The sequence below is a fragment of the Vicugna pacos genome, chromosome 24 (genome assembly GCF_048564905.1).
Source record: "Vicugna pacos chromosome 24, VicPac4, whole genome shotgun sequence".
Lineage (NCBI taxonomy): Eukaryota > Metazoa > Chordata > Mammalia > Artiodactyla > Camelidae > Vicugna > Vicugna pacos.
Genome location: NC_133010.1, coordinates 12,212,097 through 12,236,864, shown reverse-complemented (window position 1 = coordinate 12,236,864; position 24,768 = coordinate 12,212,097). Strand labels below are relative to the sequence as shown.

At 38.7% G+C, this 24,768-nt stretch overlaps 1 protein-coding gene across 8 annotated transcripts in view; it reads right to left on the bottom strand.

Moving 5' to 3' along the window:
• The window catches only part of NOL4 (nucleolar protein 4), a 244,241-nt gene extending 231,678 nt beyond the window's left edge, over positions 1 to 12,563 (bottom strand). For all 8 annotated transcript variants that reach the window (XM_072949037.1, XM_072949038.1, XM_072949046.1 and 5 more), the window contains exon 1: positions 10,654 to 12,563. In XM_072949037.1, the coding sequence (XP_072805138.1) occupies positions 10,654 to 10,914 (261 nt within the window). In that variant the 5' untranslated portion in view covers positions 10,915 to 12,563. The remainder of the gene's footprint in view (positions 1 to 10,653) is intronic.
• Positions 12,564 to 24,768: the final 12,205 nt, after the last annotated feature.

The following is a 24,768-nucleotide window of genomic DNA, read 5'->3' as shown; positions in this document are numbered from 1 at the left end:
GCAATAGAGAACCTCCGTTGCCTTGAATCCACCTCAGGATTTGAAACTCAATGACTACTTTCACTACTACAGCCAGCTTTTAAAACCCTGCTTTTAAAAGGGTTATGTGATTAACTCATAACCTTTCCCTCGCTCCCAAAGAGCCCCCTTTCTTCACGTCAACTCTATCACATTACATAACTCTGGGAGTGATAGCTTATAACATTCACAAGTTCCACCAATGCTCAAAGGGAAGGGAATTAAACAAGTGTGAGGGTCATTTAGAAGTCATCTTAGAATCCTGCCTACTGCAGTTCACAGAAATTGAAGAATCATAGGGAAGATTAGTTAGTAAAAGAGACAGGCATGTGGGTATAAAATCAAAGAAATCTGAGCAAGAAACAACTTGGAGTAAGATTTAGAATATTGCCTTAAAGTATAAACTCCATGTTCTAAGCCATATTTGAAACATTAACTCAACTGTGAAAAGGTCTGTGCTTGAATAAGTATTCTGTATAGAAATCTCCCCTGGGTAGAAAGATGTCTCTGGGAAATCTTTGTAGTTGTGGATGTAGTAAAAACTAAGAGGTCAAAAATTATTTCTCCTCAACTCCAAAAACAAAACAAAACAAAACAAAATTCCAGTTTATTCTAAGATGATTTGATCCATATTCCTTTTAAGCATCTTTGAATCTATTCTTAAGTTTAACAGAACCCTATTTTTAACATTCTTATTGGAATTAGTAAGTCTGAGATTTGTACAGCATTATTCAGTTACACAACAATATCAAGTTATTGAATTATACTGATGTACTGCTTAATAATTTGATTTCAATAGCTGTATACTATTTATTTATAATGTCTATAATATTTCAAACAATATATTGAGTCAAGGGAACTATTTAACTTTTATTCTTTAGTTGACTGTTTTACATTCTACAGCCTCAACCATGGAGAGACCTCAAGTTCCTACCTATGAGACCTAAATCATGACATCTCTGCTCACTTTGGTAGTAGCTGCCATTCCCTATAGAAAAGTCAACCTTTTCAACATGGTATGGAGGCTTCCCATAATTTTGCCCTAGTCTACTTTACCAACTTCATCTTCCACTGTGTACCCTACACTTCAGCTGTTCTTGACTGTATACCACCTCCTTAACTTGCCTTTGATGACATAAACTCTTGCCTCGTACCAACACCAAATGTGTATAATTGTTTTATGGATGCCATGAATTTTTATGGCTAAGGAACTATTTTAACATTGTGTTTTGAGTAAGTAAAGAGGCAGCCTCCTGTAAGAGAGGAGGTGTGATTTTAGCTGAAGTATAAGATCTCAATCACAATGTTTTACTATGAGGCAATATTGTACCCTAGATTAGAGTAATTGTATCCAAATTGGTATATGTACACCCCAGGCAATGCATGAGATGACCTACTGAGGTGAAGAATGTTAAAATTTGTTCTTATATATTTTAGTATCAGCCCTATACATTTATATTTTGAATATATGTTATAATGTGTGAAGTATTGATACAGAAGTATATATAATTTATAAAAATATACATATTAGAGGAATGTTCAATTTTTTAAAAATAACTGGAGTGCATTATTTTATGTTTGGAGACCAAAGAAAGGACTTTGGAATCCAATTCAAATGATTTCTCATCCCAACTCTAAAACCTAGAAGCTTTGTGACCTTAGAAAGTTAACTTAAATCACCATTTTCTCAAGTATGTAATAAAGTGTTCATATCATAGGACTATTGTGAACATTAAAGGGGACATTTTGTTTAAAGTTATTGGCCCAATCCTTAACCTACAGTAAGAACTTGATAAATGTGAGGCATTATTATTGTGTTATATTCAATACTTGCTATTGCCTAAAGAAGAAATCTGCTCACTAAAGGGCTCTAGATGACCAGCAAAGTCATCAGTTTCTCAGCCTTATAAAGAGCCCACCCTTATGCACTGTTAGTGAGACTATAAGATGGGTGCAAGGCTAAGGAAAACAGTATGGTGGTTCCTCAAAAATGTAAAAACAGGACTACTATGTGATCCAGCAATCCCACTTGTGGGTACACATCCAAAAGAATTGAAAGCAGGGTCTTTTATAAAAAAAAACAGTTAATTCCCCTGGCCTCAATCAATCTGCAGAGCAGAGACACAGAAGAAAGAGCAGGAACCAGTGCCCGGGTAGGAAAATTGTAATTAATGAACTGTAATTAATGAACTGCTGGAGGCTCAGTGTGGAGACCGTGACACTTAAAAACTTCAAGGTGACCAAGTCATGGGGGGCTCCCAAAATACTGTTGAGATTTACCTCCCAGAGCTCAAGCAGGTTCCCACATTAAATATATGAGAAAAATTCCTGTGAGCTTCCCCAAAAGCAGGGTCTTGAAAGGACACCATTCACACACCCATATTCATAGCAGCACTATTCAAAATAGCCAAAGGTAGAAGCAACCCCAGTGTCCATCGACAGATGAATAAGCAAAATGTGGTAAATACATACAGCCTTTAAAAGGAAGGAAATCCCGTCACACACTATAGAACATGGATGAATCTTGAGGACATTAAGTGAGATAATCAATCATAAAAAGACAAACAGTGTAATTCCACTTATATAATGTATCCAAAGTAGCAGTAGTGCAGAAAGTAGAATCCTGGTTACCAGGGACTAGAGCGAAGGGAAAAAGAGGAATTGTTGTTTATTGGGTGTAGAGTTTCAGTTTTGGAGATCTATTGTACAATGATGTACATGTACTTAATACTATTACATTATACATTTAAAAACGGTTAAGATGGTAAATTATATGTTATGTGGTGGGTTTTTTAACCACAATTTAAATACATAAATAAATAGAACTTTTAAAAGAGTACCTAATATGACTATGTAACTAGTGCAGTGGTAAGTTAAGAAGGTCCCATCTGTGGTATGAGGCTGGGAAGTAATTTTCATTCATTCCAGTAATACTGAGCACCAATGATATATTACACATTACGGAAGGCACGGAGATTAACTCCCTTCCTTCAAAACAGGTTTTGGAAAAATTACCAAGTCATCAAGCCATAGGCATATTACATAATGTGGTATGATAAGAACATGGTAGATTCAAGTGATAGTAAGTTGGTAGAATCAACCGTACGCTGTTGGGTGTGGAGAAAAGGAACCCCCCCTACACTGTTGGTAGGAATGTGTTGGTATAGCCACTATGGAAAACAGTATGGAGATTCCTTAAATAACTAAAAATAGAGTTACCATATGATCCAGCAATCCCACTCTTGGGTATAATCTGGAGAAAACTCTAAATTTGAAAAGATACATGTATCCTAATGTTCACAGCAGCACTATTTACAATAGCCAAGACATGGAAACAACCTAAATGTCCATTGACGGATGACTGGATACAGAAGTAGTGGTATAGCTATGCAATGGAATACTATTCAGCCATAAAAAAGAATGAAATAATGCCATATGCAGCAACATGGACCTAGAAATTACCATACTAAATGAAGTCAGACAAAGACAGATATCATATGATATCACATATATGTGGAATCTAAAAAACCTGACACAAATAAACTTATTTACAAAACAGAAACAGACTCACAGGCATAGAAAACAAATTTATGGTTCCCAAAGGGGAAAGAGCATGGGGAGGGATAAATTAGAAGTTTGGGACTAGCAGATACAAACCACAAATGTAAAAATAACAACAAGGTTCTAATGTATAGCACAGGGGACTACATTCAATACCTTATAATAACCTATAATAAAAAAGGATATGAAAAAGAATATATATACATAACTGAATCATTATACTGTACACTGGAAACTAATACAACATTGCAAGTCAACTATATTTCAATTAAAAAAACTGTCAAGTATTGACTATAAGGAAGCAAGAAAAGGAGAAATCAAGCATCTTGCACAGATTTTTGGCTTGGATAAATGAGCAAGTTTGTTGCTATCCATGGAGAAAGAAAACTTAAAAATATTTTTCGTAAAAAAGAAGTAACTTTGGAGGACCTAGGATGGAGGAATAGAGACGAAAAATTCATTTTTGGATATGTTCAAATTTAGGTGCTTTGGGATATCATGATGCTTTGGGATATCATCTAATAGAAAACACAGATCAGAACCCCAGAAGATGTGCAGTAAGTCACCAGAGACAAGTGAAGCCATGGATATGAGTACAATTATTCAGGATAAAGAGCGAGGAAAGGAATTCATGATGTATCTTGGTGAAATTATTTAATTTCAACGATACATAAGTAAACAATCCTTGAAATTTGGAAAAACAGGTTGGCCTTAGAATTTTAAACAGAGCTAATGCAATATCTATTGATGTTCTGGTGGAAAAACTGAAACAAAGAAATTATACCTAGCTAAGCTGTCCTTAGGTATGAAGGCGAAGGACAAATATTTTCAGTTACCTAGAAACCTCAAAAAACAGAACTCCTGAACTCTTCCTTAGGAAAAAAATGGAACAAAAGATGATCAGGAATTACAGCTAATCAACTGGTAAATCAAAGAATTTAGAAGTAAAGAAAACCAGGTGAAAAAATAGGTAAGCATTTAAATATAACAAAGGAGAAATAGCTGTAAGAAACAAATTATCTACTGAAACATAAACATAAAAAATCTTGACGATAAAAACAATTATATAATTAATACAATACAATAAATATATAACAACTCTAATATAATAAATACAATCTAATATAAACAGGGAGATAAGTAACAAAGAGGTGAGAAGTGAAACTACATTTGTTACTCACCTACCACTGGAGAAAGTCAATTATATGGTATAAAATTGAAATTTGTAATTGAAAAAATAAATGTAATTCACTCTCAGTGTTTTTCTTAATCCTATCTATTAATTCAGGAATAAATACTTCTTTGAAGAAGCATTTATCTATTGGCAATTTTTTTTTGAATTGTATTTCTTCTTTTGTTACATTTCGGTAATATTATATTTTATTCTTCTTACTTAAATTAGCATATAATTATCCCAGTTTCAGAAAATTACTTCTGCTGGTTCATATACAGTATGACTAACAATCATTATATCTAATATTCTTTTGGTGTACGTGTTTGGAGGGACATCTGTAATGATGCTGATAATTAGCTGATGGTGGTTATATTCGGGCAAGAAAGTTAGCATGAATTTTTAGTATTTTTTTCCTTTTCACTTAGATTTTTGAAATAATAAGAATGCATCACTTTAAAGAAAACAAAGTCATTTTTATTTTCTAAAAGCGGCGTAGGCAGAATAAGTATGTGAATAAATACATTAATGCACATGTAAGTATTATGTATCCTGTATTTTAACACCAGGGTGATTTTGAGTTCATAATACATAATTATAATTACATCATGGTATTCTTGCTTTGTTTATAATACTTAAAATGGTTTCCATTTTTTTTTTACAATTTACTATGTGCCAGACATGCTATATATGCTATATGCTTATGAAGGATGAACTATGATTATTATTATCCAAAACTAGTTAGGCAAGTAATATTACGGACATTTACAAAGAGGAAACTGCATCCTTAGTAAAGAAACTTTCCATAACTCACAGCTCCAGTAAATGCCAAATCCAGGATTTAAATCTTGCTCTAAGATCGATACCCTGCAAACTGATACCATGTTTCCTGCCATCTACTGCTGTCCATGAAGTTCTACCTTGATATTCCAGGACCGTGAAAGTGAATGTAACCTAAAGTACCTTCGAATCATTTCAGTCTCTCCCAGTTAGATATAAGAAGGCTTAGCAAAGGCAACAGCTGTTAATGAAAGATCTTTATGACCTTGACGTGGAGATGGAAACTTTTGGAAGTTCTGCTGCCACATCCCTGCATTTCCTTCTTCATTTTTCCTCTATCCTATGCAGAAAGTCTAGAGTTACAATCCTGCCAAGTAGAATCTCAGCTGGCTCAGAAGGTTTACAGAGATATATATATGAACATGGAGTCCTGGCCCTCACCTCCCGTGTAGTTACTAGCAAGACAAGGACGAAGAACCAAAGGAAAGGTCCAAAGATTGGTATCTCAGGAAATACAGTGGGATAGTCTTCATAAACTAAGAGGGGCTGATTTCTTCCTAAAATTCAGGGGATTATCTCTACAAGCCTCATGTCCCTGAATACTCATGGCCAACTGGCCTCCAATAAAGGGACCCACCATTCCCTGAGAGCCTCACAGAGGCACTGTGCTAGGGACCTGCCATGGAGGATTTATTCCTGACAACAACTCACAAGAAACCGCTAAAGTCAGCTGACAAGCCACGATGCTAAGAGTCATACTTAGGATCTGTTTGACCCCAAAGACCCATGGTATAGAATGTCCCAAAATACTTGAACGAAGCAAAAAATGCAGGGTTATCAGTAGCAATTCCCACTGTGGAAGTCTTAAGAGATAAGCAAAAATTTGCTTATATCTCAGTGACTACTATTATGATTTGTCTCAGTGTCAGAGTTATAAAGTATCACCACGTATAGCTTGCATGTCCCTCAGCTTCGTTTTCTAGAATTTCTGCAGCGAATTCTGGATCAAGGCCCAATGTAGTGATGTGTGCCTCAGCCATGGAGTTAGGTCAGGTGAAATGTACACAGACTCCTTATAAATGATTATTTATAAAAAATTACCAAAGACCACAGCCAGAGACTTAAAAAAAAAAAAAAACAAAAAACAAAACCCAGTAACTGTTTATGAACTAGTCCATGAATATTCATTCTAATCACTGTATGATAGTCAATTAGCCGTATACACAGAAAGAATAATATGAAATCTGAGGCTACAGATTGCAGAACTGAATAAATCATCATTTTTAAATGACATAACTAATGATAATGCATTTTCTTTTCTGGAGGAAAACTTCATTGTATGTTTCCTAGTCAAATAAATAGAAGGAAAAAAATATACCTGAATGGTAAAAATTAGACCCAAATGTCTGTTCCTACAACTACAGGTCAGGAAAGGCATTGTTCACATTATTTGATTTTACAGTTAGGATATTTATTACCTTGTCTGCTTAAGACTGAAAAACAAATAAATATGTGAGTTTACTGAATTTCTCAACGTTTTATATGGTGCAGTGGACTTTTAAAAAAAAAGCAAGATAATGCAGCCATCATATTACTGATGGAAAGTTGTAATGAATTTTCTGTTTATTTTCTAGGTTTACCTTTCATAATATCTGGTGGTAGAACGTGGTTTGGTAGTTTAAATTTTAAGTGTGATGTTTCAACTAATTATTGCCAGAAGACAAAAACGTCAATCAGGTTGCAAAGTTCCTAAAGACGGATTAAACTAGAACTATCAAAGATGTAAAATACAGTAACCATAGCAATGCTAATTTAAAATGGTCATTGATGGTTAAACATTTTTTTATAATCCATGTCAGACATTTGCTGTATCGTTTTCAGAACTGATTTAAGTTACTCCTAATTTCATACTTCTAAATTTCTGACACTTTTAATGAAAGCGCATACAAAAAGAACAGCGGTAGCCCGGGGATAAAAAACTTGGATGTGATGCTCAGCAAACCACGTACGCGCGTGCACACAGAGGTCCCACTCCAGACCTAAGATGGCTGAGTTGCAGGATGTTGCTTGGTGACCAAACAGTATCTCCTCAGCCACACAGTCATCTAGGCAGTGACAGATATGTCCCCTCAGCTTTAGGCATGGCCAGGACAAACATCAGAGGGCATATTTATCTTCTCCAATATTCTGCACTTTTAAGTCAGTTTGACGCTTGATTTTATCGTTGGCTGCATTTAGGCTTCAGGGGAAAAAGTATTTGCCCAGCTCCATCTATTCTTTTGGAAAAAGCAGAGGTAGAACCAAGCTTCTTCCAGACGGAAAGACAGCCCTGCTTCAGTTAAGTCTGTGCATGCGTCTGCTCTGGTCTCATCCGACCTCCCAGTTGCCATCAGTCTCCCTTTCTTTTATTAAACACAAGTAGTTAATTAGCCCCAGCCTGTCCTCTCCCTTTCTCCCTTTCCCTTTTCGCAGTGGTAATGATGTCTAATTATCAGCAGCAGTGGGTTACTGCAACATCAGGTGCAAATCTTTCTCAGCGACAGCAAAGCCATCCATGAACCTTCAAACCTCAAAAAGCTAGAATGATTGTCTACTTGAAAATACCATTCAAATACAGTACTTTCTTTTCACCAGTATATGCCTTTGAATTACAAGGAAAATATATTTTTATCTCTCTAGTGACTGCGCTCCTGCCATCATAAAGAAAAAAATCAATGTATTTTTAAGGAAGAGATATTTTGAGATGTGGGGAAACAAATAAAAGATCCCCTTTTATCCTGTATTTCTTAACTCATTGAAATGATGATTGGCTGTCTCTCAGAGAAGGAGGAGCCTATAATTCTATGTCAGGAGCCGCATAAAAATTTCATAAAGAGCAATAGAAGAGTTCATGAATTAAAAACCTCTTCAACAATTCAAAACAGCTGTGAATGAAGATCAGTGCTCTTAAATACTACACGGGAAACCATTCTCCAAAAATAACACCTGAGGATGACATATTCTCCTTTAACTATATGGCATCTTCACCGAAAAGAGAAACACGTGTTACTTTATTATTAACTCTGGAGTTGTCACTCTATATTAGATGTCTCAGGAGCCATTCTTTAACAACTCTGCATTAATTTTCGAATGAAAATATGGTATCTGAGCATGTGAATGCTGGTCTGAATTACTGGCATCCATGTTTATCTCAGTGCCTCTACGTCTGTTACAGAATTTATGTTAGAATTTGTAATTAACATTTTAAAAAGGCACATGTTTATATAGTGGATGTAACCCAATCCATGCAAGTATAAACTCATTCGACCAATACAAAATTAACTATCTGACACATAAACAGAGCCTGTGTAACATTAAAAAAAAAAAACCTCCCCAGCTAGCAATTAAAAAATACATATATACAATCTTACTAAAAATATTTCAGTAAATATATCTTAAATGATTATTTTATTCATCCATTAGCCAGTATTGTCCAAAGGAAAATACATTCACATGTTTTGAATTCTAATTTACTTTGTGTAACAGTAAGTTATTGTTTTTAATCAAGTTCTTAATATTATTCCAAATACAAATGACTCGAAGTACTTCATTCTCTATGACAGACTTCGGGCTCATCCACATGTAAACCTCAGTTCTAATCCATGCCCATCTAGTTCTCATTTATTAAAGCAATCTCACCATTGTCTTAGCAATGCCACACATTAAAGGAGAAGGCTGCCTTTACAGATCTACCTCCTCGAAACCTTCCAGCAACTGTACATTTTTTAAAAAAGCAGTATAACTTTTATGCGTGTTTCTATTTTGCCATTATTTCTATTTACCCTTTCCGATATAAATTTCAAAAGAAATACACTTCCTTCAAACAACTATCCCTAATTAATCTCAGGAAATCGTAAATTGCCTTCTAAACATAAATAATCCTTTGAAAAATTTTTCATGCACAGATTTCCAATTTAATATACCTCCGTTTGAGACAGAAGAACAGCTTTCAAGGCATCTCCTTTCTAGCATCCTCCAGGAATGTTGCACGGGAAACAGTTGCCAGTAAGGGAGGGAGGGAGAAGGAGCAAATGCTCCAGAAACCCCAAAGCAAGGCAAAAATACACAGGATGCCAGTTACCCTCCCCCACCCCTACTCCAGGCGAGTACCCACCTAGCATGATGGAAAAAGCGGTCTTAAGAATCTGATCTGCACTCCTACTTGTAGCCCACAGCTCCCATCTCCTTAAAAAGGAAATTGACGCCGCCGCCGCCGCCGCCGCTCCCCAACCTCACAGGCTTCTGCCGAGTGAGGCTGAGATACACTGAGCTCCCAACGCCAACAGCTTTCAGCGCCTGGGCTTAGAGCTTTGTGGCCATGAGACTAGAAACGTCCCAGAATGAGGAACAAATACACACCACTTGATTGTGCCCAAACCCATCTCTCTTTGTTGTTCATCATTCAGCTCCGGCGGCTTTATTTGTGAAAGGGGGAAGTGAGGAAAGGAACGGGGGGGACGAGAAGGAGGAATCTCCAGGATCTTATCTACAACCTAAGTAGTCGTGGCAAGCTCTCTGGGAGTGATTAAGGCAATTGGCAGCCGGTGTCTCCCGGGCGGCAATCTAACAATAAAACCTGATAGTGTTCATGGAGGGGGGGGGGAGCCCCCACATCCACCACTAGCGCCACATTCGGGCTTTGTGCCAATAAGGAGACGCTGTAGACTATCGATCAGAATCGTCTATTATCCAAGCGTGCGGCTGGGGTTCCAGCGTGGCCTTTATGCGCGGTGGCGAAGGCGGGACACGCGCCAGGCGCCCAGCGAAGGACGTGGGACAATGGCCCAGCCCGAGGACGCGGGACCCGGGGATGGAAGCTCCAGCAGCGGGCCCGGGGGCCAGGAGGCGAGGAGGGCAGTGCGCCCTGGATGTGCGCTGCCGCTTTAAAATAAAGAACCACAAAGACTCCACGTTGGGGGGAACGCGCCTGGCTCACGAGAGTGGGGACGACTCGGGGAGGGGGCCGAGCGGGGTGGGGGGCACACGAGCCAACGGTGGCTCACTGCCCCCCCTTCTCCCCCCTCTCCCCCCTCCCCACCGGGCTGCTCGGGAAGACAAATAACAGAAGAAGGCGAGTCACTCACCGTGGTCTTGACCGGCACGTAGAGCACTTGCTTGGCGCCGCCGCCCCCGCGGACCTCGTCCGGCTGGCCCAGCTGGAAACCCTTCGATTTGACCCAGAATTTAAATTTGGCGTTGTCCGTGGAGCTCGACTCGCAGCCGTTGAGGAGCTGGACGATCCGCTCGTATTTTTTACGGGTCACCGTCTTGGTCTTGCCTGAGTCCCCGTAAGTCCTGAGGCACCAGTCCTGGAACTGGCGGTACATGTCGCGCTCGCTCTCCATGTTCCCGGCTCCCGGCCGCCGGCCGGATGCTCCTAGCGCACTTCGCACCTGTTCACCCGGGGCTCATGAAAAATGCAGCCCAGGCCACGGTGTAGGGATGCGAGGTCCCGGCTGCCGCCGGAGCCTGCCTTGGGTGGGGGGAGGAATGGGGAGGGGGAGGAGGGTCCGGTTGGGCACGAGCGATCAGTGCCCTGTGCTACACCGAGTCTCTGGGTTCATTCGTTTGTAAGGGATGTGTTAGACGCTTTTCTCGTCCTCTTAGTGATGGGTCTCTTTAATATTGTGTGAGTAGGACCATCCTAACAGCATCTGGCCCAAAGGAGTTGGGTTTTGAATAATTAAAATCCCATTCCTTGGTTTATTAAAAATCCCAATATTGACTTGGGGTGGTCCCTCGACGCCTCGCCCGAGGCTGTGTCCGGGGCAGGCAGGTGGAGCGCAGCGCCGCCTCCCCGCGCGTGCCCCAGAAGCTTCCCCAGCCTCTGACCCCCCGGTCCAGGCACCTCTCAAAAGCAGCTGCCCAGCCGAACGCCTAGGAGCCGGAAGGGCACTCAGGTCCCCGGGCTCTCCTTCCTCCAGGGTCCTGTTTTGCTTCGGCCTTCCCTGCGTGGGGCGTTCAGGGACTAGAAAGAGAGAAAGTTCTTACCTGTCATGTTGTTAAACCTAGCAAATCCTGCTACACAGGCAAAAATAATTAAGGTTTTAAAAAAAATGGCTTAAAATTTCATTTCTTCTGCTGTATTTAAGCTAAAATCCAGCCCCGTAGGTAGGTTCCAGGAGTTAAGTCCCAGAATTAGCAAAGCATTCACGGAGATTTAGCCATAGTTCTGTAGGATACACTGTGGTACCCCAAACAGATATCCGTTCCAGGGGGGATGTGGGTAAACGAAGGCAGGCCACTGGCAGCGGGTCTCCCGGAATAATGACGGGGTCCCCAGACAGGACTCCTCTGGTCTCTGCTGAACTGGGTGCAAGGCATAGAAGTAAGTTTATGACACAGATGCTTAAAACCCTGTGCATGAAATTAAAATATAGCGAGGTATCATTTCCCCCTTGCTTGGTTACAGTTTGCAGTTCACACGGGAGGTTTCAGATGTCTGTCTTCCCCCTGCCACGTCATGGACACCCCCTCCACTGCTGAGAGTAGCCAAATATGAGTTCCTCTGGACGATTTCTCAAGCAAATGAAATCAGCAGTTCCTCCATTCAGGATTTCCATCCGTTTGTTACAGAGCTGGAAACAGGGGAGTTCCCATCCTCCTCGCGCTGCGATTGCGGCCGCTCCTCTTTATTCTACTCTCTGCGGAGGCCCGCGCCCGTCCCGGGAGGCGGCTCTGCCCAGGAAAGCGGCCCGACCAGTGCCGGCGCCAGGTCCGCGTCCTAGCCCACCTCGTTTCCTCGCCGTCGTCTCCGAGACGAAAGCCCCGACTGGGAAGGCGGAGTGTTTGCACCCACTGCGCCGCAGCTGGTCCCGGCACTTGCAAAATGGTCAGAGGCTCCTGCTCCGCCAGCCTGAGTGCGTGCGTGTGTGTGAGCAAGGGGGCGAGGGTGTGCAGGGGGTGCGCGGTGTGTGCGCGCGTCTCCGGGAAGGTCTCGCGGCGGCTGGAGCCGGGACTGACAGCCCGGGCGCAGCGCGAGCAGCTCCACACACTAAACCTCTCGCCTCTCCCCTCACCCCCACCCCTCCCACTCCCCTCTCCTCCCGCCCCCCCTTCCCCGGCCCCTTCCAAGCTCTCTGATTGGCCAATGGGACAAAAGTTTCTGTGGAGACGGCTGGGCGCTGACGTCACGGGCAGAATTGTCCCATTTAGGGATCCCGGGGGCAGTGCGCATGCTGCAGGCTGCAGGTTAGAGGCAGGAGGAGGTAGCAGCGGGCCCGGCGGCAGCCAGGTGGCGGAAAGGAGCACTCAGCATCCAGGTGGGGGGACGACTCCAGCCGGGTTTCCATGGAGATTCCTCTGGGTCTAGCCTAAAAACAGCAGATCAGCTGACACCATTAGCTCAGGACCTAATTACTGCTTATTGGAGCAACAAATGAGGGAGAGGGCCAGCTGCAAAGGAAGAGTTTTTATCCACCCCCCTCCCCATCTCCTCCTTTCTCCCCTCTCTCCGTGGCTCTGGAGTCCCGGGTGAATTCTCATTAACTTGCAAGATTCCTGCAACAACAGCTTCCCTTCTCTAGAGGCTACCCTGACTGCTTTTATTCCCTTTATTTCCTTCTTTTGCATCTAAAAAAAAAAAAATCAGTTGTCCTGAGTCCTTGAATTTTTTTTTTTTTTTTGCTCAAATGACCAGTAGAGCTCAGAGAATCCACGCTCCAATAGAAGTCACAAGTGAATCTAATATAGTGGTGGGGGTGGGGTGGGGCCCATCACTTTCAATTTACTGACTTGGCTAATTATCTTTAGGCTTTTCACCTTTTAAAAAAAACTTTCAGTATCTTAAACACGTAAATATTTGGAGCAAACAATTAGAAGAATAGTTTCAGTCACTCTTCTAGATATGGTACACCTCACAGGAACAACTCTTTTAAAAAAGTTCCTCTTGTGAGATCAGAGATAAAGAGTGATTCCAAACTGCGAGATCTAGAGTTTATGGTGTATTGGTCACAGGTTTCCTAGAAGATTCTGGAAGCATAATTGGTCATACGCTGGTCATTCGTTAAAGATTAAGCTGATTCTGTAAGGTTTACTTTCTATTATGTTTATAACTTACTTCACAGTTTCAAAATTTTGGGGGTAGCTTTCATTTGAAATGTCATCTCACACCTATAAGCCTCCTTCAAGTACTTTCAGAACCAGGGAGCCTGTCCTTCTTGACTTACTCAGGTTAAAATAATCAGTCTTTCTAAACTACTCTGAATAGTGTCTTTCAAAGACCTTTTAAACCTCGTCTCATAGTAAGACATACATTTTACTTTGGCATATAATGCAGACATACATCTGTCCTCCAAAATTTTTATGAAATAAATATATTTTATTACATGTAATACACTTTTTGGGGGCCACTTTCTCCTATTTATTTATTATCTGTTTATTGTTTGGTCAAGTGTGGTCCTGCTCCAATAAATTTATTTTATGACCACCAAAAGATGACTAGGAACCTATGGCTTGGAAAACACTGTTTTACATCGTAAGAACCGTACTGCTCCTTGTGTTACATTTAGTTTTTCATGTAAGTATGTTTCATTATTCAAATAGAATCTTGATTGGAAGGCTCTTAAGAGTTTGCATTTTCTTGTTTTCCAAGTAACTCCAACACAATGAATGATGCACATAGGTAAGTGCTTAATACTGAGTTAGTTAATAAAAAAAAAAAAAAGGAAAAAGAGGAAGGGAAGGAACGAAGAAGCAGGCAGACGTAATCCTTGGCCATTCCTGTTGCCTTTTGCTGGGTGTTGTGTGGATGAAGTTGGACCCCACTTCAGGAAATACCAGGACCTGACCACACACACAGGTTCATTCTATTTATGATTACACTTGACACGCAAGTGTATGGAAATCAGAACACTCTGAGACATAAAGGGACTGACAGAATACAACTGACGTAAGTATTCACATTGGACTAAAGGAATAAAGAGTCCTTGGACTTCAAGGTCCAAGCTTCTCAGAGCCTTGTGGATTCTCTTGTCTGCAGTGGAACTCAAAGTGGGCTCTGTTCTGTTCATTATTAATTGGCAAGCTGAGTCAATATCTTTTACTGTATCTTTCCTACCTAAGAGCATAAGCACTTGAAAAATCTAAAATCTGCTTCAGCAACTCATTCTTGGGTTCATTTCTCTCCTTTACTTGTAACTTCTCTAGAAGTTCTTCCCAGCTCCTCCTGGAGGGTCATACTGAGCCCTTCCTTCAGCTTAATTATTCATGAACAGGCTGCCTGGAAATTAACTGGCATTTCCCCCAAGACACTTTCTTCAGAACTGCCTCTCTACAGAGCGTCTCTCTCCAAAAAGTGACCCTTCATCCCCATATCTGAACACCGGTCCCTAAACCCTGGTCCAGGGTACTGACTTACTGATAGGGGAAGGAAGTCAGAAATTGTTATATCAGAAAATTATATTTTGATTCAAGATAATCCAAATTTCAAAACATGATCGATGTGATTTTTATCATGAAAATAAAATTTCTTTCAACCTCATGGTCAGTTTGTATGTGATGTTTTTAAAAAAAATCTGGAAAAATCTTGCATTTTCATATCAATCACAAATATTCATGCATCACTACATATTCATCAGCAAAATGTTCCATTGCAAACAACATGTAATCTGTAATCATAAATGAAGGATTCAAAGAATAAGCAAGACTTCATTCATCCATCCGTATAATTATGCTTTCATTCAACAAATATTTACTGAGTGCCAATTTCTGTGATCGACTCTGGGGTTAAAGTAGTCAGCAAGAGAGATGTGTATACATGGTCCTCATCCAGTAGAACTGCAGTTTTCCAAGGGAACACCGATAAGAAGCAAGGAAATAATTAGCGTTTGAGGTTAAGTGCTAGGAGGGGAAAATACGGTGCTATAATTGAAAACAGTGGCAGATTAGAGGGACTTGGTGGCTCAGGGAGGATCACTCTAGGTAGGTAACATTGATTATGAACTTGAAGGATGCAAAGAAGTCAACCATATGAAGAGCCAGGAAGGTGAACTACAGGCACAGCACAGAAGTACTAAGGCAAGAGTTCTCGCCATGTCTGAGGACTAGAAAGAAGCCCAGGGCAGCTGGAGCACATTGAGCTTGGAAGAGCGGGATCAGCTATGAGGTCTGAGTCCTCTGCTGCTGCCGTATCCTGCAGGGCACAGGAGTTTGCATTTTATTATTGGTCCAGTGGAAAATCAAGTATTTAAAGCAAGAGAATTACATGATATGAAATGCATTTCTATAAGTTTCACTGGCATTTTGGAAAAGAAAGGATTAGGAGAAGGCAAGAGTGGAAACAAGATCAGCTGGGAAATTTTCATTAGTTGCAGTCGCTTGGGTGAAATACTACGGTGATGGATTAGGAAGGTGACGGTCGAGGTAGAGGGAGAGAAGTGATGGACCGAAGATATCCTTTAAAGATAGCAGAGGGCTTGCTGATGGATTGCATGTGGCAGGTGAGGGAGGAGATTGAGTCCAGGATGACCAGATGGCTTCTGGCTTTAGTACTATGGCTAGTGAGGCCACTGACTTACAGGGGGAGTTTGAGAGAGGAACAGATTGGGAGTTGGAGGCTGAGGTAGGAGCAGAAGTAGGTTGGGGTGGAGAGGCAGGAAGAAAATTTAATTTCAGAGAAGTTAAATTTGAAATACAAGAAGAGTTGTTCATGTAGGAATTTGAATATAGAAGCTTGAACGACAGAGGAAAGTCTGGGCTAGAGATATAAATACAGGAAATTTACAGTCATGGGAATGAATGACATCACCTCTGTCCATATTCTTCCATCCCCCAGAAGGGAAAGCCTCTATCTTTTGATATTGATTTTGTAAATTAATACCCTAGGACTAAAATGGAATGCTGTGTCCTAAAGAGCAGAATTTAGCTCCTATCGGTATAACACTGATGATGAGAAAACCTGAGAAAAGTATAGCAAAGCCATTTGGATCAATCCATGACCGGACCTAAACTGCTAGTGAGTTCCAAAATGTATGCGGCCTTAAAAATCACTTAAATTTTAAAAAGGAAAGACAAATGCTGTATGATATCACTTATATGTGGAATCTGAAAAACATGACAACTAGTGAATAAAACAAAAAAGACGCAGACTCACAGATATAGAGAACAAACTAGTGGTTACCAGTGGGGAGAGGCGGGGGGGGGGAGGGACAATACAGGTGTAGGGGGAAAAAAAGGGGTTATTATGGGATGACATGAAATCATGTGTGTGAAACTTGAAAATTGTAAAGCACCATAGAATTTAAGGAATCATTCATTCCATTAAAAAATTAAATGGAATTTTTTAAAGTCAAAAAAAATAAAAATCTGAGTTCAAAATAAATGACATTTTAAAAAGGAAAAATTAAAAACTTCAGTTAGACCTATTCTCAGTTAGATCAAGACCTAGAGGCATGCTAAAATAGGAATCTAGACTTAGAGGATGGCCTATGAGCAAATCTGTCGTTAAAGGGGTCAGATAGAGACTGTCTACTGAGCTAAGTCAGTAAGAGAATTTGAGCCCTTCAGCTGGACTAAAGAGTGTGATAGATGGTACGTGCTGCTTCGAAACCTGGAAGATCTAAACATCATTATGTGTTCAGATGTTTAACCGTCTATGAATGACTCTTCCAAGGAAAAGGAATCTATAAAAGAATCAAATGGCCAACTCAATCGGTAACTCGATTACCACATAGCTTGGTAACTTTTCAAAAGGAAACAGAACAAAGTTAAAGCAGAAATGGACAGTTCTTGCAGACAGAGAAGTCTGGAACCACATAAAAAGTGTCACAAATCCGATTTTATTAGTTGATTTCCATTCTATTGACTCTTCTTCCAAATAATTTTGAAACAAATCTATTTAGTATGCTATATCCATCCTTTGGTTCAGAAAAGAAATGCTTTTGAGAGAGTTTAAATATCGTCCTGAACTTTATGGCTGTCATTACTAAGACACACCCAAAAAAAGTGTTGGGTTTTTTTAAATTTGTGAGCTATAGTATCAGTATTTGTATTCCATTTTCTCACCAAAAGAAACAAAGTTAGAAATTTAATGTTTGTTGCAAGTCCTCAAACTGATTGATATTTATGTTTGATTGGTATGATCATCATTAAATATGACGCACTGGTCAGAAGTTAATTTCCATATAAACCTAAATGTGCAAACTAAGAGCAAACAACAAATTGGATTTGACAAGCCTAGTGGATTTGCTGAATTTCTCTCTAACTCCTGCCTTTAGCATCTCTGAACGAGTCCGTGGTGCAGCCAGTTGCTACATTTTAACAGCCGCATATGGATTCATTCAACATTCATCCACCTGGCATTTTCATCTAGCTGTTAGAACTATGATAAAGTCCAAAGCTAGCAGTCTGGTGTTCATGTCCCTTGTAACAGAGAAGAAAATACATTTTTTTCTGGCCCCAAATATTGCTTTATTTCTAGTAGCCATATGGCTTGTCTTTTCTTCCAAAATGTATGTCTTAAAACAGTAATCCACATAGCATCTTCAACTCAGTGGACAGCATGGTTATAGAATTCCTACATTATTTTTAGAACAGTTATTTTGTCATGGAAAATAACTCTCTGGGGACGAGTGAGCGACGCACCTCTGCCCAACTCCCATTATACTGTTCTGTATTTCTAGTTTTCACTGTGATTTCTGCTGAATGAACCAATTAATATCTTACCATCATCATCTAGCCTTTCTATCTTATTTGCAATCCATTATTAATCATTGTAGGACATTTGCTTAACTTGCAGGTTAAAAGTGACAAGAACAGATACATATTTCTTGGCTAAAACCACAGACTCTAGAAATAGTTTTTAGAGGGAAGAAAGACATCTGAGTTCAAATATCGGAATCTGTAAAATAGCTGTAACAATGCTAAAATCCTGTCCTTTGGGGAAAAAAAAGAGAAAAGTTGAAGGAAAAACCACCCCTGTTTTCTCCTAGGACCATACTAATTGGCACTGAAAAGCAAGGCAGAAAGTAAGTTAGATTTCCCCTTTCTCTTCTAAAATGAACATCTCCCAAGTCTTTAGAAAACTCTTGAATTAAACCTTTTAATCCAAAAGCAGAATAACCATTTAGAAGCTCCAAAAATTTAAGTTCTTTTCATAGTTTATAGTGAGTGTTGAAAATGAGAGTTAACCTTTAAAACGTGAAGTGTTCATCTTATATGCAGAAATACCTCTTAGGCAGTTCAATTTAAACTGTCCACTCTGGTGGTCTTGATAGCTTGGAAAAGCAGAGCATCAACATGATAGTGACACACTTCCATTTATCTTAATGAATTGTAAATTTTAGATTGAATTAATCTTCAAGGTAGAGTTTTATACATGTGTGCATGAGACACAAATTACCTAATATATCATACAGCATAGTTTATTAAGAACAACTTCACTAGGCACAATGAAGCTATGAGCCAATCAAACCTTTAAGAGTCATTTTAGCCATTAATCTGTAATTGGGTGTGCTGATTGAAATAAAACCTCACATACAAGGGAAAGATGAAGCCGCTACTTAAGGGTCAGTGATAAAGAATGGTTTGCAGAGACAGCTATTTTTCTGAGTATATTTATGTACACATGTCTTCTGGTTCAAAAACAAACATACCTGAATTTTGAAACAGCAAAATTGAAATCTTGAAATCTCAAGATTTCTTTGACTCATAAAATCATCTGAGCATATCATTTTGTTGGAGTATTAAATTTACTAATACCAAGTACAATGAAGTGATTTCATGCCTCATACTTTTAAAAATTGTTTCAAAATATTTATATGACCATTATTTTCTAAAATAGCAGAAAACAATGTCATTTTAAAGTACCAACCAGTTAAGTAAGAAATATGTAGCGATGATATTGGCTCACTTTCTTACTAATATCCATCAAGGTAGAGGCACAGCACTGATTTGTACATTTTAAGAATGAAATTAACGTGGATTTCCGCTTCTAGGGCTGCGGCTGACTAGAGACTTTAAAAGTCCTTTTTCAAGAAAACAACTCAAGGATGTGTAATGAGTAGTTTTGATTGCATGACTGGGCTCATGGGATGTGGGGAAAGTATCTCACTCTCCTCTCCCCCAAGAAAGGCCTTTGAAAACTGATCAGTGAGCAGTCAACACACCCAAGGGGCTGGATGATCTTATGAGCAAGGTTAATATCAACATTACGGTAGGAAGACTGAATATTAGATTAGCAACATAGTCCTGGAGCTGTTCCTGAAAATCCTGTATTAAGCCAGAGACTTAATACAGTGAAGGGTGATAAAATAGTTACAAAGTTGTCCTTGCCACCTGGCTCATAGTAAAAGCAAATACAAATTTATCTGTAGAGGAAAACATTCACAATTTGAGTAATCAGATGTGTCTTAGATTAAGATCAACCAGACATGAGCATACAACTTGAAATGTCCAAAAACAAGAAAACCAACTATAATCTATAAAAGCCAGCAGAAGTAACAAGAACAAAAGTAAATTCTCAATGATTTTATTCAAAAACAGACAAAACTAACCTATGGTCATAGAAGTCAGGTTAGTCATTACTCTGGTGGTAGTGACTGGTAGAGGACACTAAGAGGGCATCTAAGATGCTAATAACATTATGTTTTCTGATCTATGTGCTAATTAATTACATAGGTAGTTCACTTCGGGAAAATTCATTGAGTTATATATTTATTATTATTTCCCCATGTATGTTAATCTTCAATTAAGTATACCTTTAAAAAAGCAATAAGCATGCAAACCCTGTGGAGCAATCACGAACAATATTTTTTAAAGTATAATTCACATGCTAAGAGAGGACGTAAAATAGAGTCATAGAAAATGCTTAATTAAAACTAGAGAAGACAGACAACTAGGGGAGAGAAACAAAGAACAAACACAACAAATTAAAAAAAGATACAAACATGATAGCTATTAATCTAATCATATCAATAAAATCACTTTAAATGTGAATGGTCTAAATACGCCAATTAAAAGACAAAGATTGTCCAAGTGGATAGCAAAATAAGACCCAACTGTACGTTGGCTGTAAGAAATGAGTTTAAACACAAGGGTTCATATAGATTAAAACTAAAGGAATAGAGAAATATATACCATGTTAATGTAATTTTAAAAAGCTGACCTATATACTAAATTCAAACAAGCAGGCTTTGGAATAATAAAAATCATCAGGGATAAAGAGAGGCACATATAATGATGAGGTGATCAGTTCTCCAATTACAGATAACCATTTTTAATATGTATACACCTAACATTAAAATATATCAGGCAAAAACTGATAGAATTGCAGGGAGAAATAAGCCCGCTACTACAGCTCAGACTTCAACGTCTCGCTGCCAGTACTGACAGAAAAAGCAGGCATAAAATCAGTGAAGATATAGACGACTTGAACTGCATTATCAATTACCTTGACCTAACTGACATTTATGGAATACTCCATCCAACAACAGTGAAATGCACATTCTTCTCAAGTTCACATGGAACAGTTACAAAAGTTATTATCACATTCTGGGCCAAACAACAAAATTTACACATTTGTAAGAGTAGAAATTCCACAAAGTATGTCCTCAGACCATAGGGAATTAAATTAGAAATCAGTAACAGAAAGATAGCTGGAAAAAACCCTCAAATTTTGGAGATTAAACAAAACGCTTATAACACATGAGTTAGAGAAAAAAAATTGGTGGGGTGGAAATATGTATATTTTCAACTAAATTAAAGTGAATGTACATCTTATCAAAATACGTGGGATGAAGCAAAGGCAGTGTGTAGAGTAAAATTATAGCACTAAATACATATTTTTTAAAAAGAAGAAAAATCTAAAAGGAGTAATCTAGCTTCCACCCTAGAAAACTAAGAAAGAAAAGCAAATTAAGGCAAAACAACAAGAAAAGAGCACACAGTAAAATAATTAGAGTAGAAATCAATGAAATTGAAAATAGGAGAACAGAGAAAATCAACAAAATCAAAGAGCTGGTCCTTTAGAAAATTCAATAAAACCTTTCAATCGCTTAATGCAGAGATTACTGATAAGTATAATGAGTCCCCAAAGGAGATGAGGAATTCCTCTGAAAGAAGATTTTAAGTTTATTAAAACAATGATAACAAGAGGCACTTATCAAATGCATGCCACAGTGCCTGCACCCTGAGACTGTTAATGCATAATTTTACTATCATTGATGTTTACTATAATTCTTGTGTCTGTTACTCTATAGGTAAGTGGGTTTTCCCTCTCTGGCTTCTTTCAAGATACTCTCTTCGTCTTTGTCTTTCTGCAGTTTGAACATGATATGCTTAGCTGTATATGCGTGTTTTAGTTAGTTTCGTTGTATTAATTGTATTTGGTGTTCTCTGAGCTTCCTTCTTCCTGGATCTGTGGTTTGTTGATTCTATTGACATTTCTTCAACCCAGCGATTCTTTCCTTGTCATGTCTAATCTATTGATGACCCAACAAAGACCTTCTTCACTTTTGGTACAGCATATTTAAAATTTTTAACACTTCCTGTGTATCTTTCTTATAATTTCCACCTCTCTGCAGCTATAACAGAATACCACCCACTGGGTGGCTTACAAACAGCAAGCCTCTGTCTCTCACAGTTCTGGAGACTGGGAAGTCTGAGCTCAAGGCGCCAGCCTTGGTCACACTTCCGTAAGGACATTCCTTCTGTCTGGTTCATAGCTGGCACCATCTCACTGTCCTCACATGGGAGAGGCTAGGGATGTCTCTGGAGCATCTTTTACAAGGCAGTGATTTTGTTCATGAAGGTTTCACTCTCAAGACTTAAGCACTTCTCAAAGGTCCCACCTACTAATCTCATCACATTGGGCATTAGGATCTCAAGTTTGCCATGAAATAATTCATAGGTTTTCAATATTTATATTCTAGATTAGCCATTGGATTAAACTTTAGTTAAAATGAACCTATGAGTTGGTCTTTGTGTATAACTACATAGCACTAGAAACAATGGACTCTTAGTGCTGCACTGATCCTATGCTTTTCAAACTATTATCTAGACCACTGTTTGTCCAAGTGTGACCCCAGGACTAACAGTGTATGTCAGTCTCACCTGGAAACTTGTTAGAAGAGCAAATCCTTAAGCCTCACCCCAGACCAACTGAATCAGAAACTCAAAAGGGTGGAGCCCAAAAAATCTTCATTTTAACAAGCCCTCCAGGTGCTTCTGAGGCTATCTCAGGTTTGAAAATCACTGATCAAACTAAATTATATTTGCACTTGTTACTGGAATATAGTTATAATTTTCTAATTAAATTGTCTGTTAGCTTTGCACTAGTTGTAAAAAAAAGTTACTCAATTAGTCATTATTAATGACTCTATTACTCTGGAGATTTATCTCAAGGAGTCACAGAGTGAGTATCTAAAATCATACACGGTTTGAATGTGTAAAAGCAGAATGGCAGATTTACAAGTTTTATGTCTTACTGTGATTGGAAAGGAAGTTTCCATTTTATAAGATAATCTATTTTTAACTAAGCTATTTTTATTTTTAAGCTTTTCATTGTGAAATAATTTTATACTTGCAAAAACTGCACAAAGAATTTCTATATACCCTTCATCCAGCCACCCTAACAGTCAAGACTTCACATAACCATAGTGCAATGCTCATAACCAGGAAATTGAAAATATTATTAAATGATCCCAAATTTCACCAGTTGTCCTGTTAGTGTCCATTTTCAAATCCAAGATCTAACGGGGATTGTACATTGCATTTAGTTGCTATGTCTCCCAAATCTCCTATAATCTTGGGCAGTTCTTTGTTGCTTTCTTTTTCATAACCTTGGAACTTTTGAAGCATGTAGGTCAGCCAGCTATTTGGCAGTACATCCTTCAATTTTGGTTTGTCTGATATCTTCTTATGACTAAATTCAAATTATTTGTTTCCGATAAGAATACTCTCCTTGTGCTTTGTATCAATATGTTGTTGCTGATCATCTTTGATCACGTGTTAAGGTGATGATGTCTGCCAGGTTTATTCATGTAAAGTTACAATATTCCCCTTTATAATTAGTAAGTATCTTATGGGGAAAATAATTTGAGGTTATGAAAATATTCTGTTTCTCATGATAGTTTCCCATTAATTTTAGGATCCACTGATGATTCTTGCCTGTAATGATTATTACCATGATACTCACCAAATGGTGATTTAAAAAAAAAATCATTTCTTCTTTATTTGTTCATTGAAGTTCTTCTATAATTAAGAGCCATCCTTTACTTTCTTTTATTTCTATATTCAATTGTATTTTTATACCAGTATGAGCTCACAAAAATTTACCTTATTCTGTGGATTATACTCCACCACTATCCGTCTTTATTTTGTTGCTCAAACTGACCCAGATGGCAGCCACTGGGAACTACAAGTGGCTGGGAACTCCTTTCATTGTGCTGTTGTTATCTTTTGAGCACTTGCTCACTTTCTGACATCAGATATTATTCCAGACTCATTTTGTACTCTTCCTATCCCAACCCAGGAATCAGTATTTCTCCAAAAAGCACTAGCTCATTCAAGAATGAGATTTAGAAACTAAGATCCGGGCATTTGTTGTGCTCATGGCTACCAAGTCATCCATGCTTCTAGGCACTCCCAATGGAGGGAGTTAAGAAATATACGTATACCCACTTAAATGCATCCATGTCTATTTCTCTATCCATCTATCATCTATATACATATCAAATCATATGTAATGCTGATTCCCCCACTTTCGATCCAGTACCACATGGTTCATTCTAGTTACTCCCTTTTCCTAATTTGTAACTACTTTCCCTGAAGAAAAAAATTTGGCTTTCATTATTCACAACATACTTATTTTCTCAGTCCCAGAATACACATAAAATAATTTCAGGATTGCTAATGCATACCTCTGTGAAAAATAAATTAAAGTTAAATATTTGTGTTCCAGACATTTAGAAAGACATATAATAAAGAATTCATGTTTTGCGCTTAGACATTACACATTTCCAGAATTTTGTATTGCTATTTAACATGTAGTTGAATATCTTCAGCCCCAAAAGCATCAATCCAGGTCCGAAATTTTCCACTGTTAGCACCTAATGAATTTCAATTATATAAAGTTCCGTATCCTACATTTCTCATATTATTAAAGATTCCTTTATTCCCACCCCCCTCATTTTTATTTAGAAAAGAGAACAAATGGCAACAGCGTATCAGCTCCATAAGGACAGTGATTTTGTTTTTTGGTT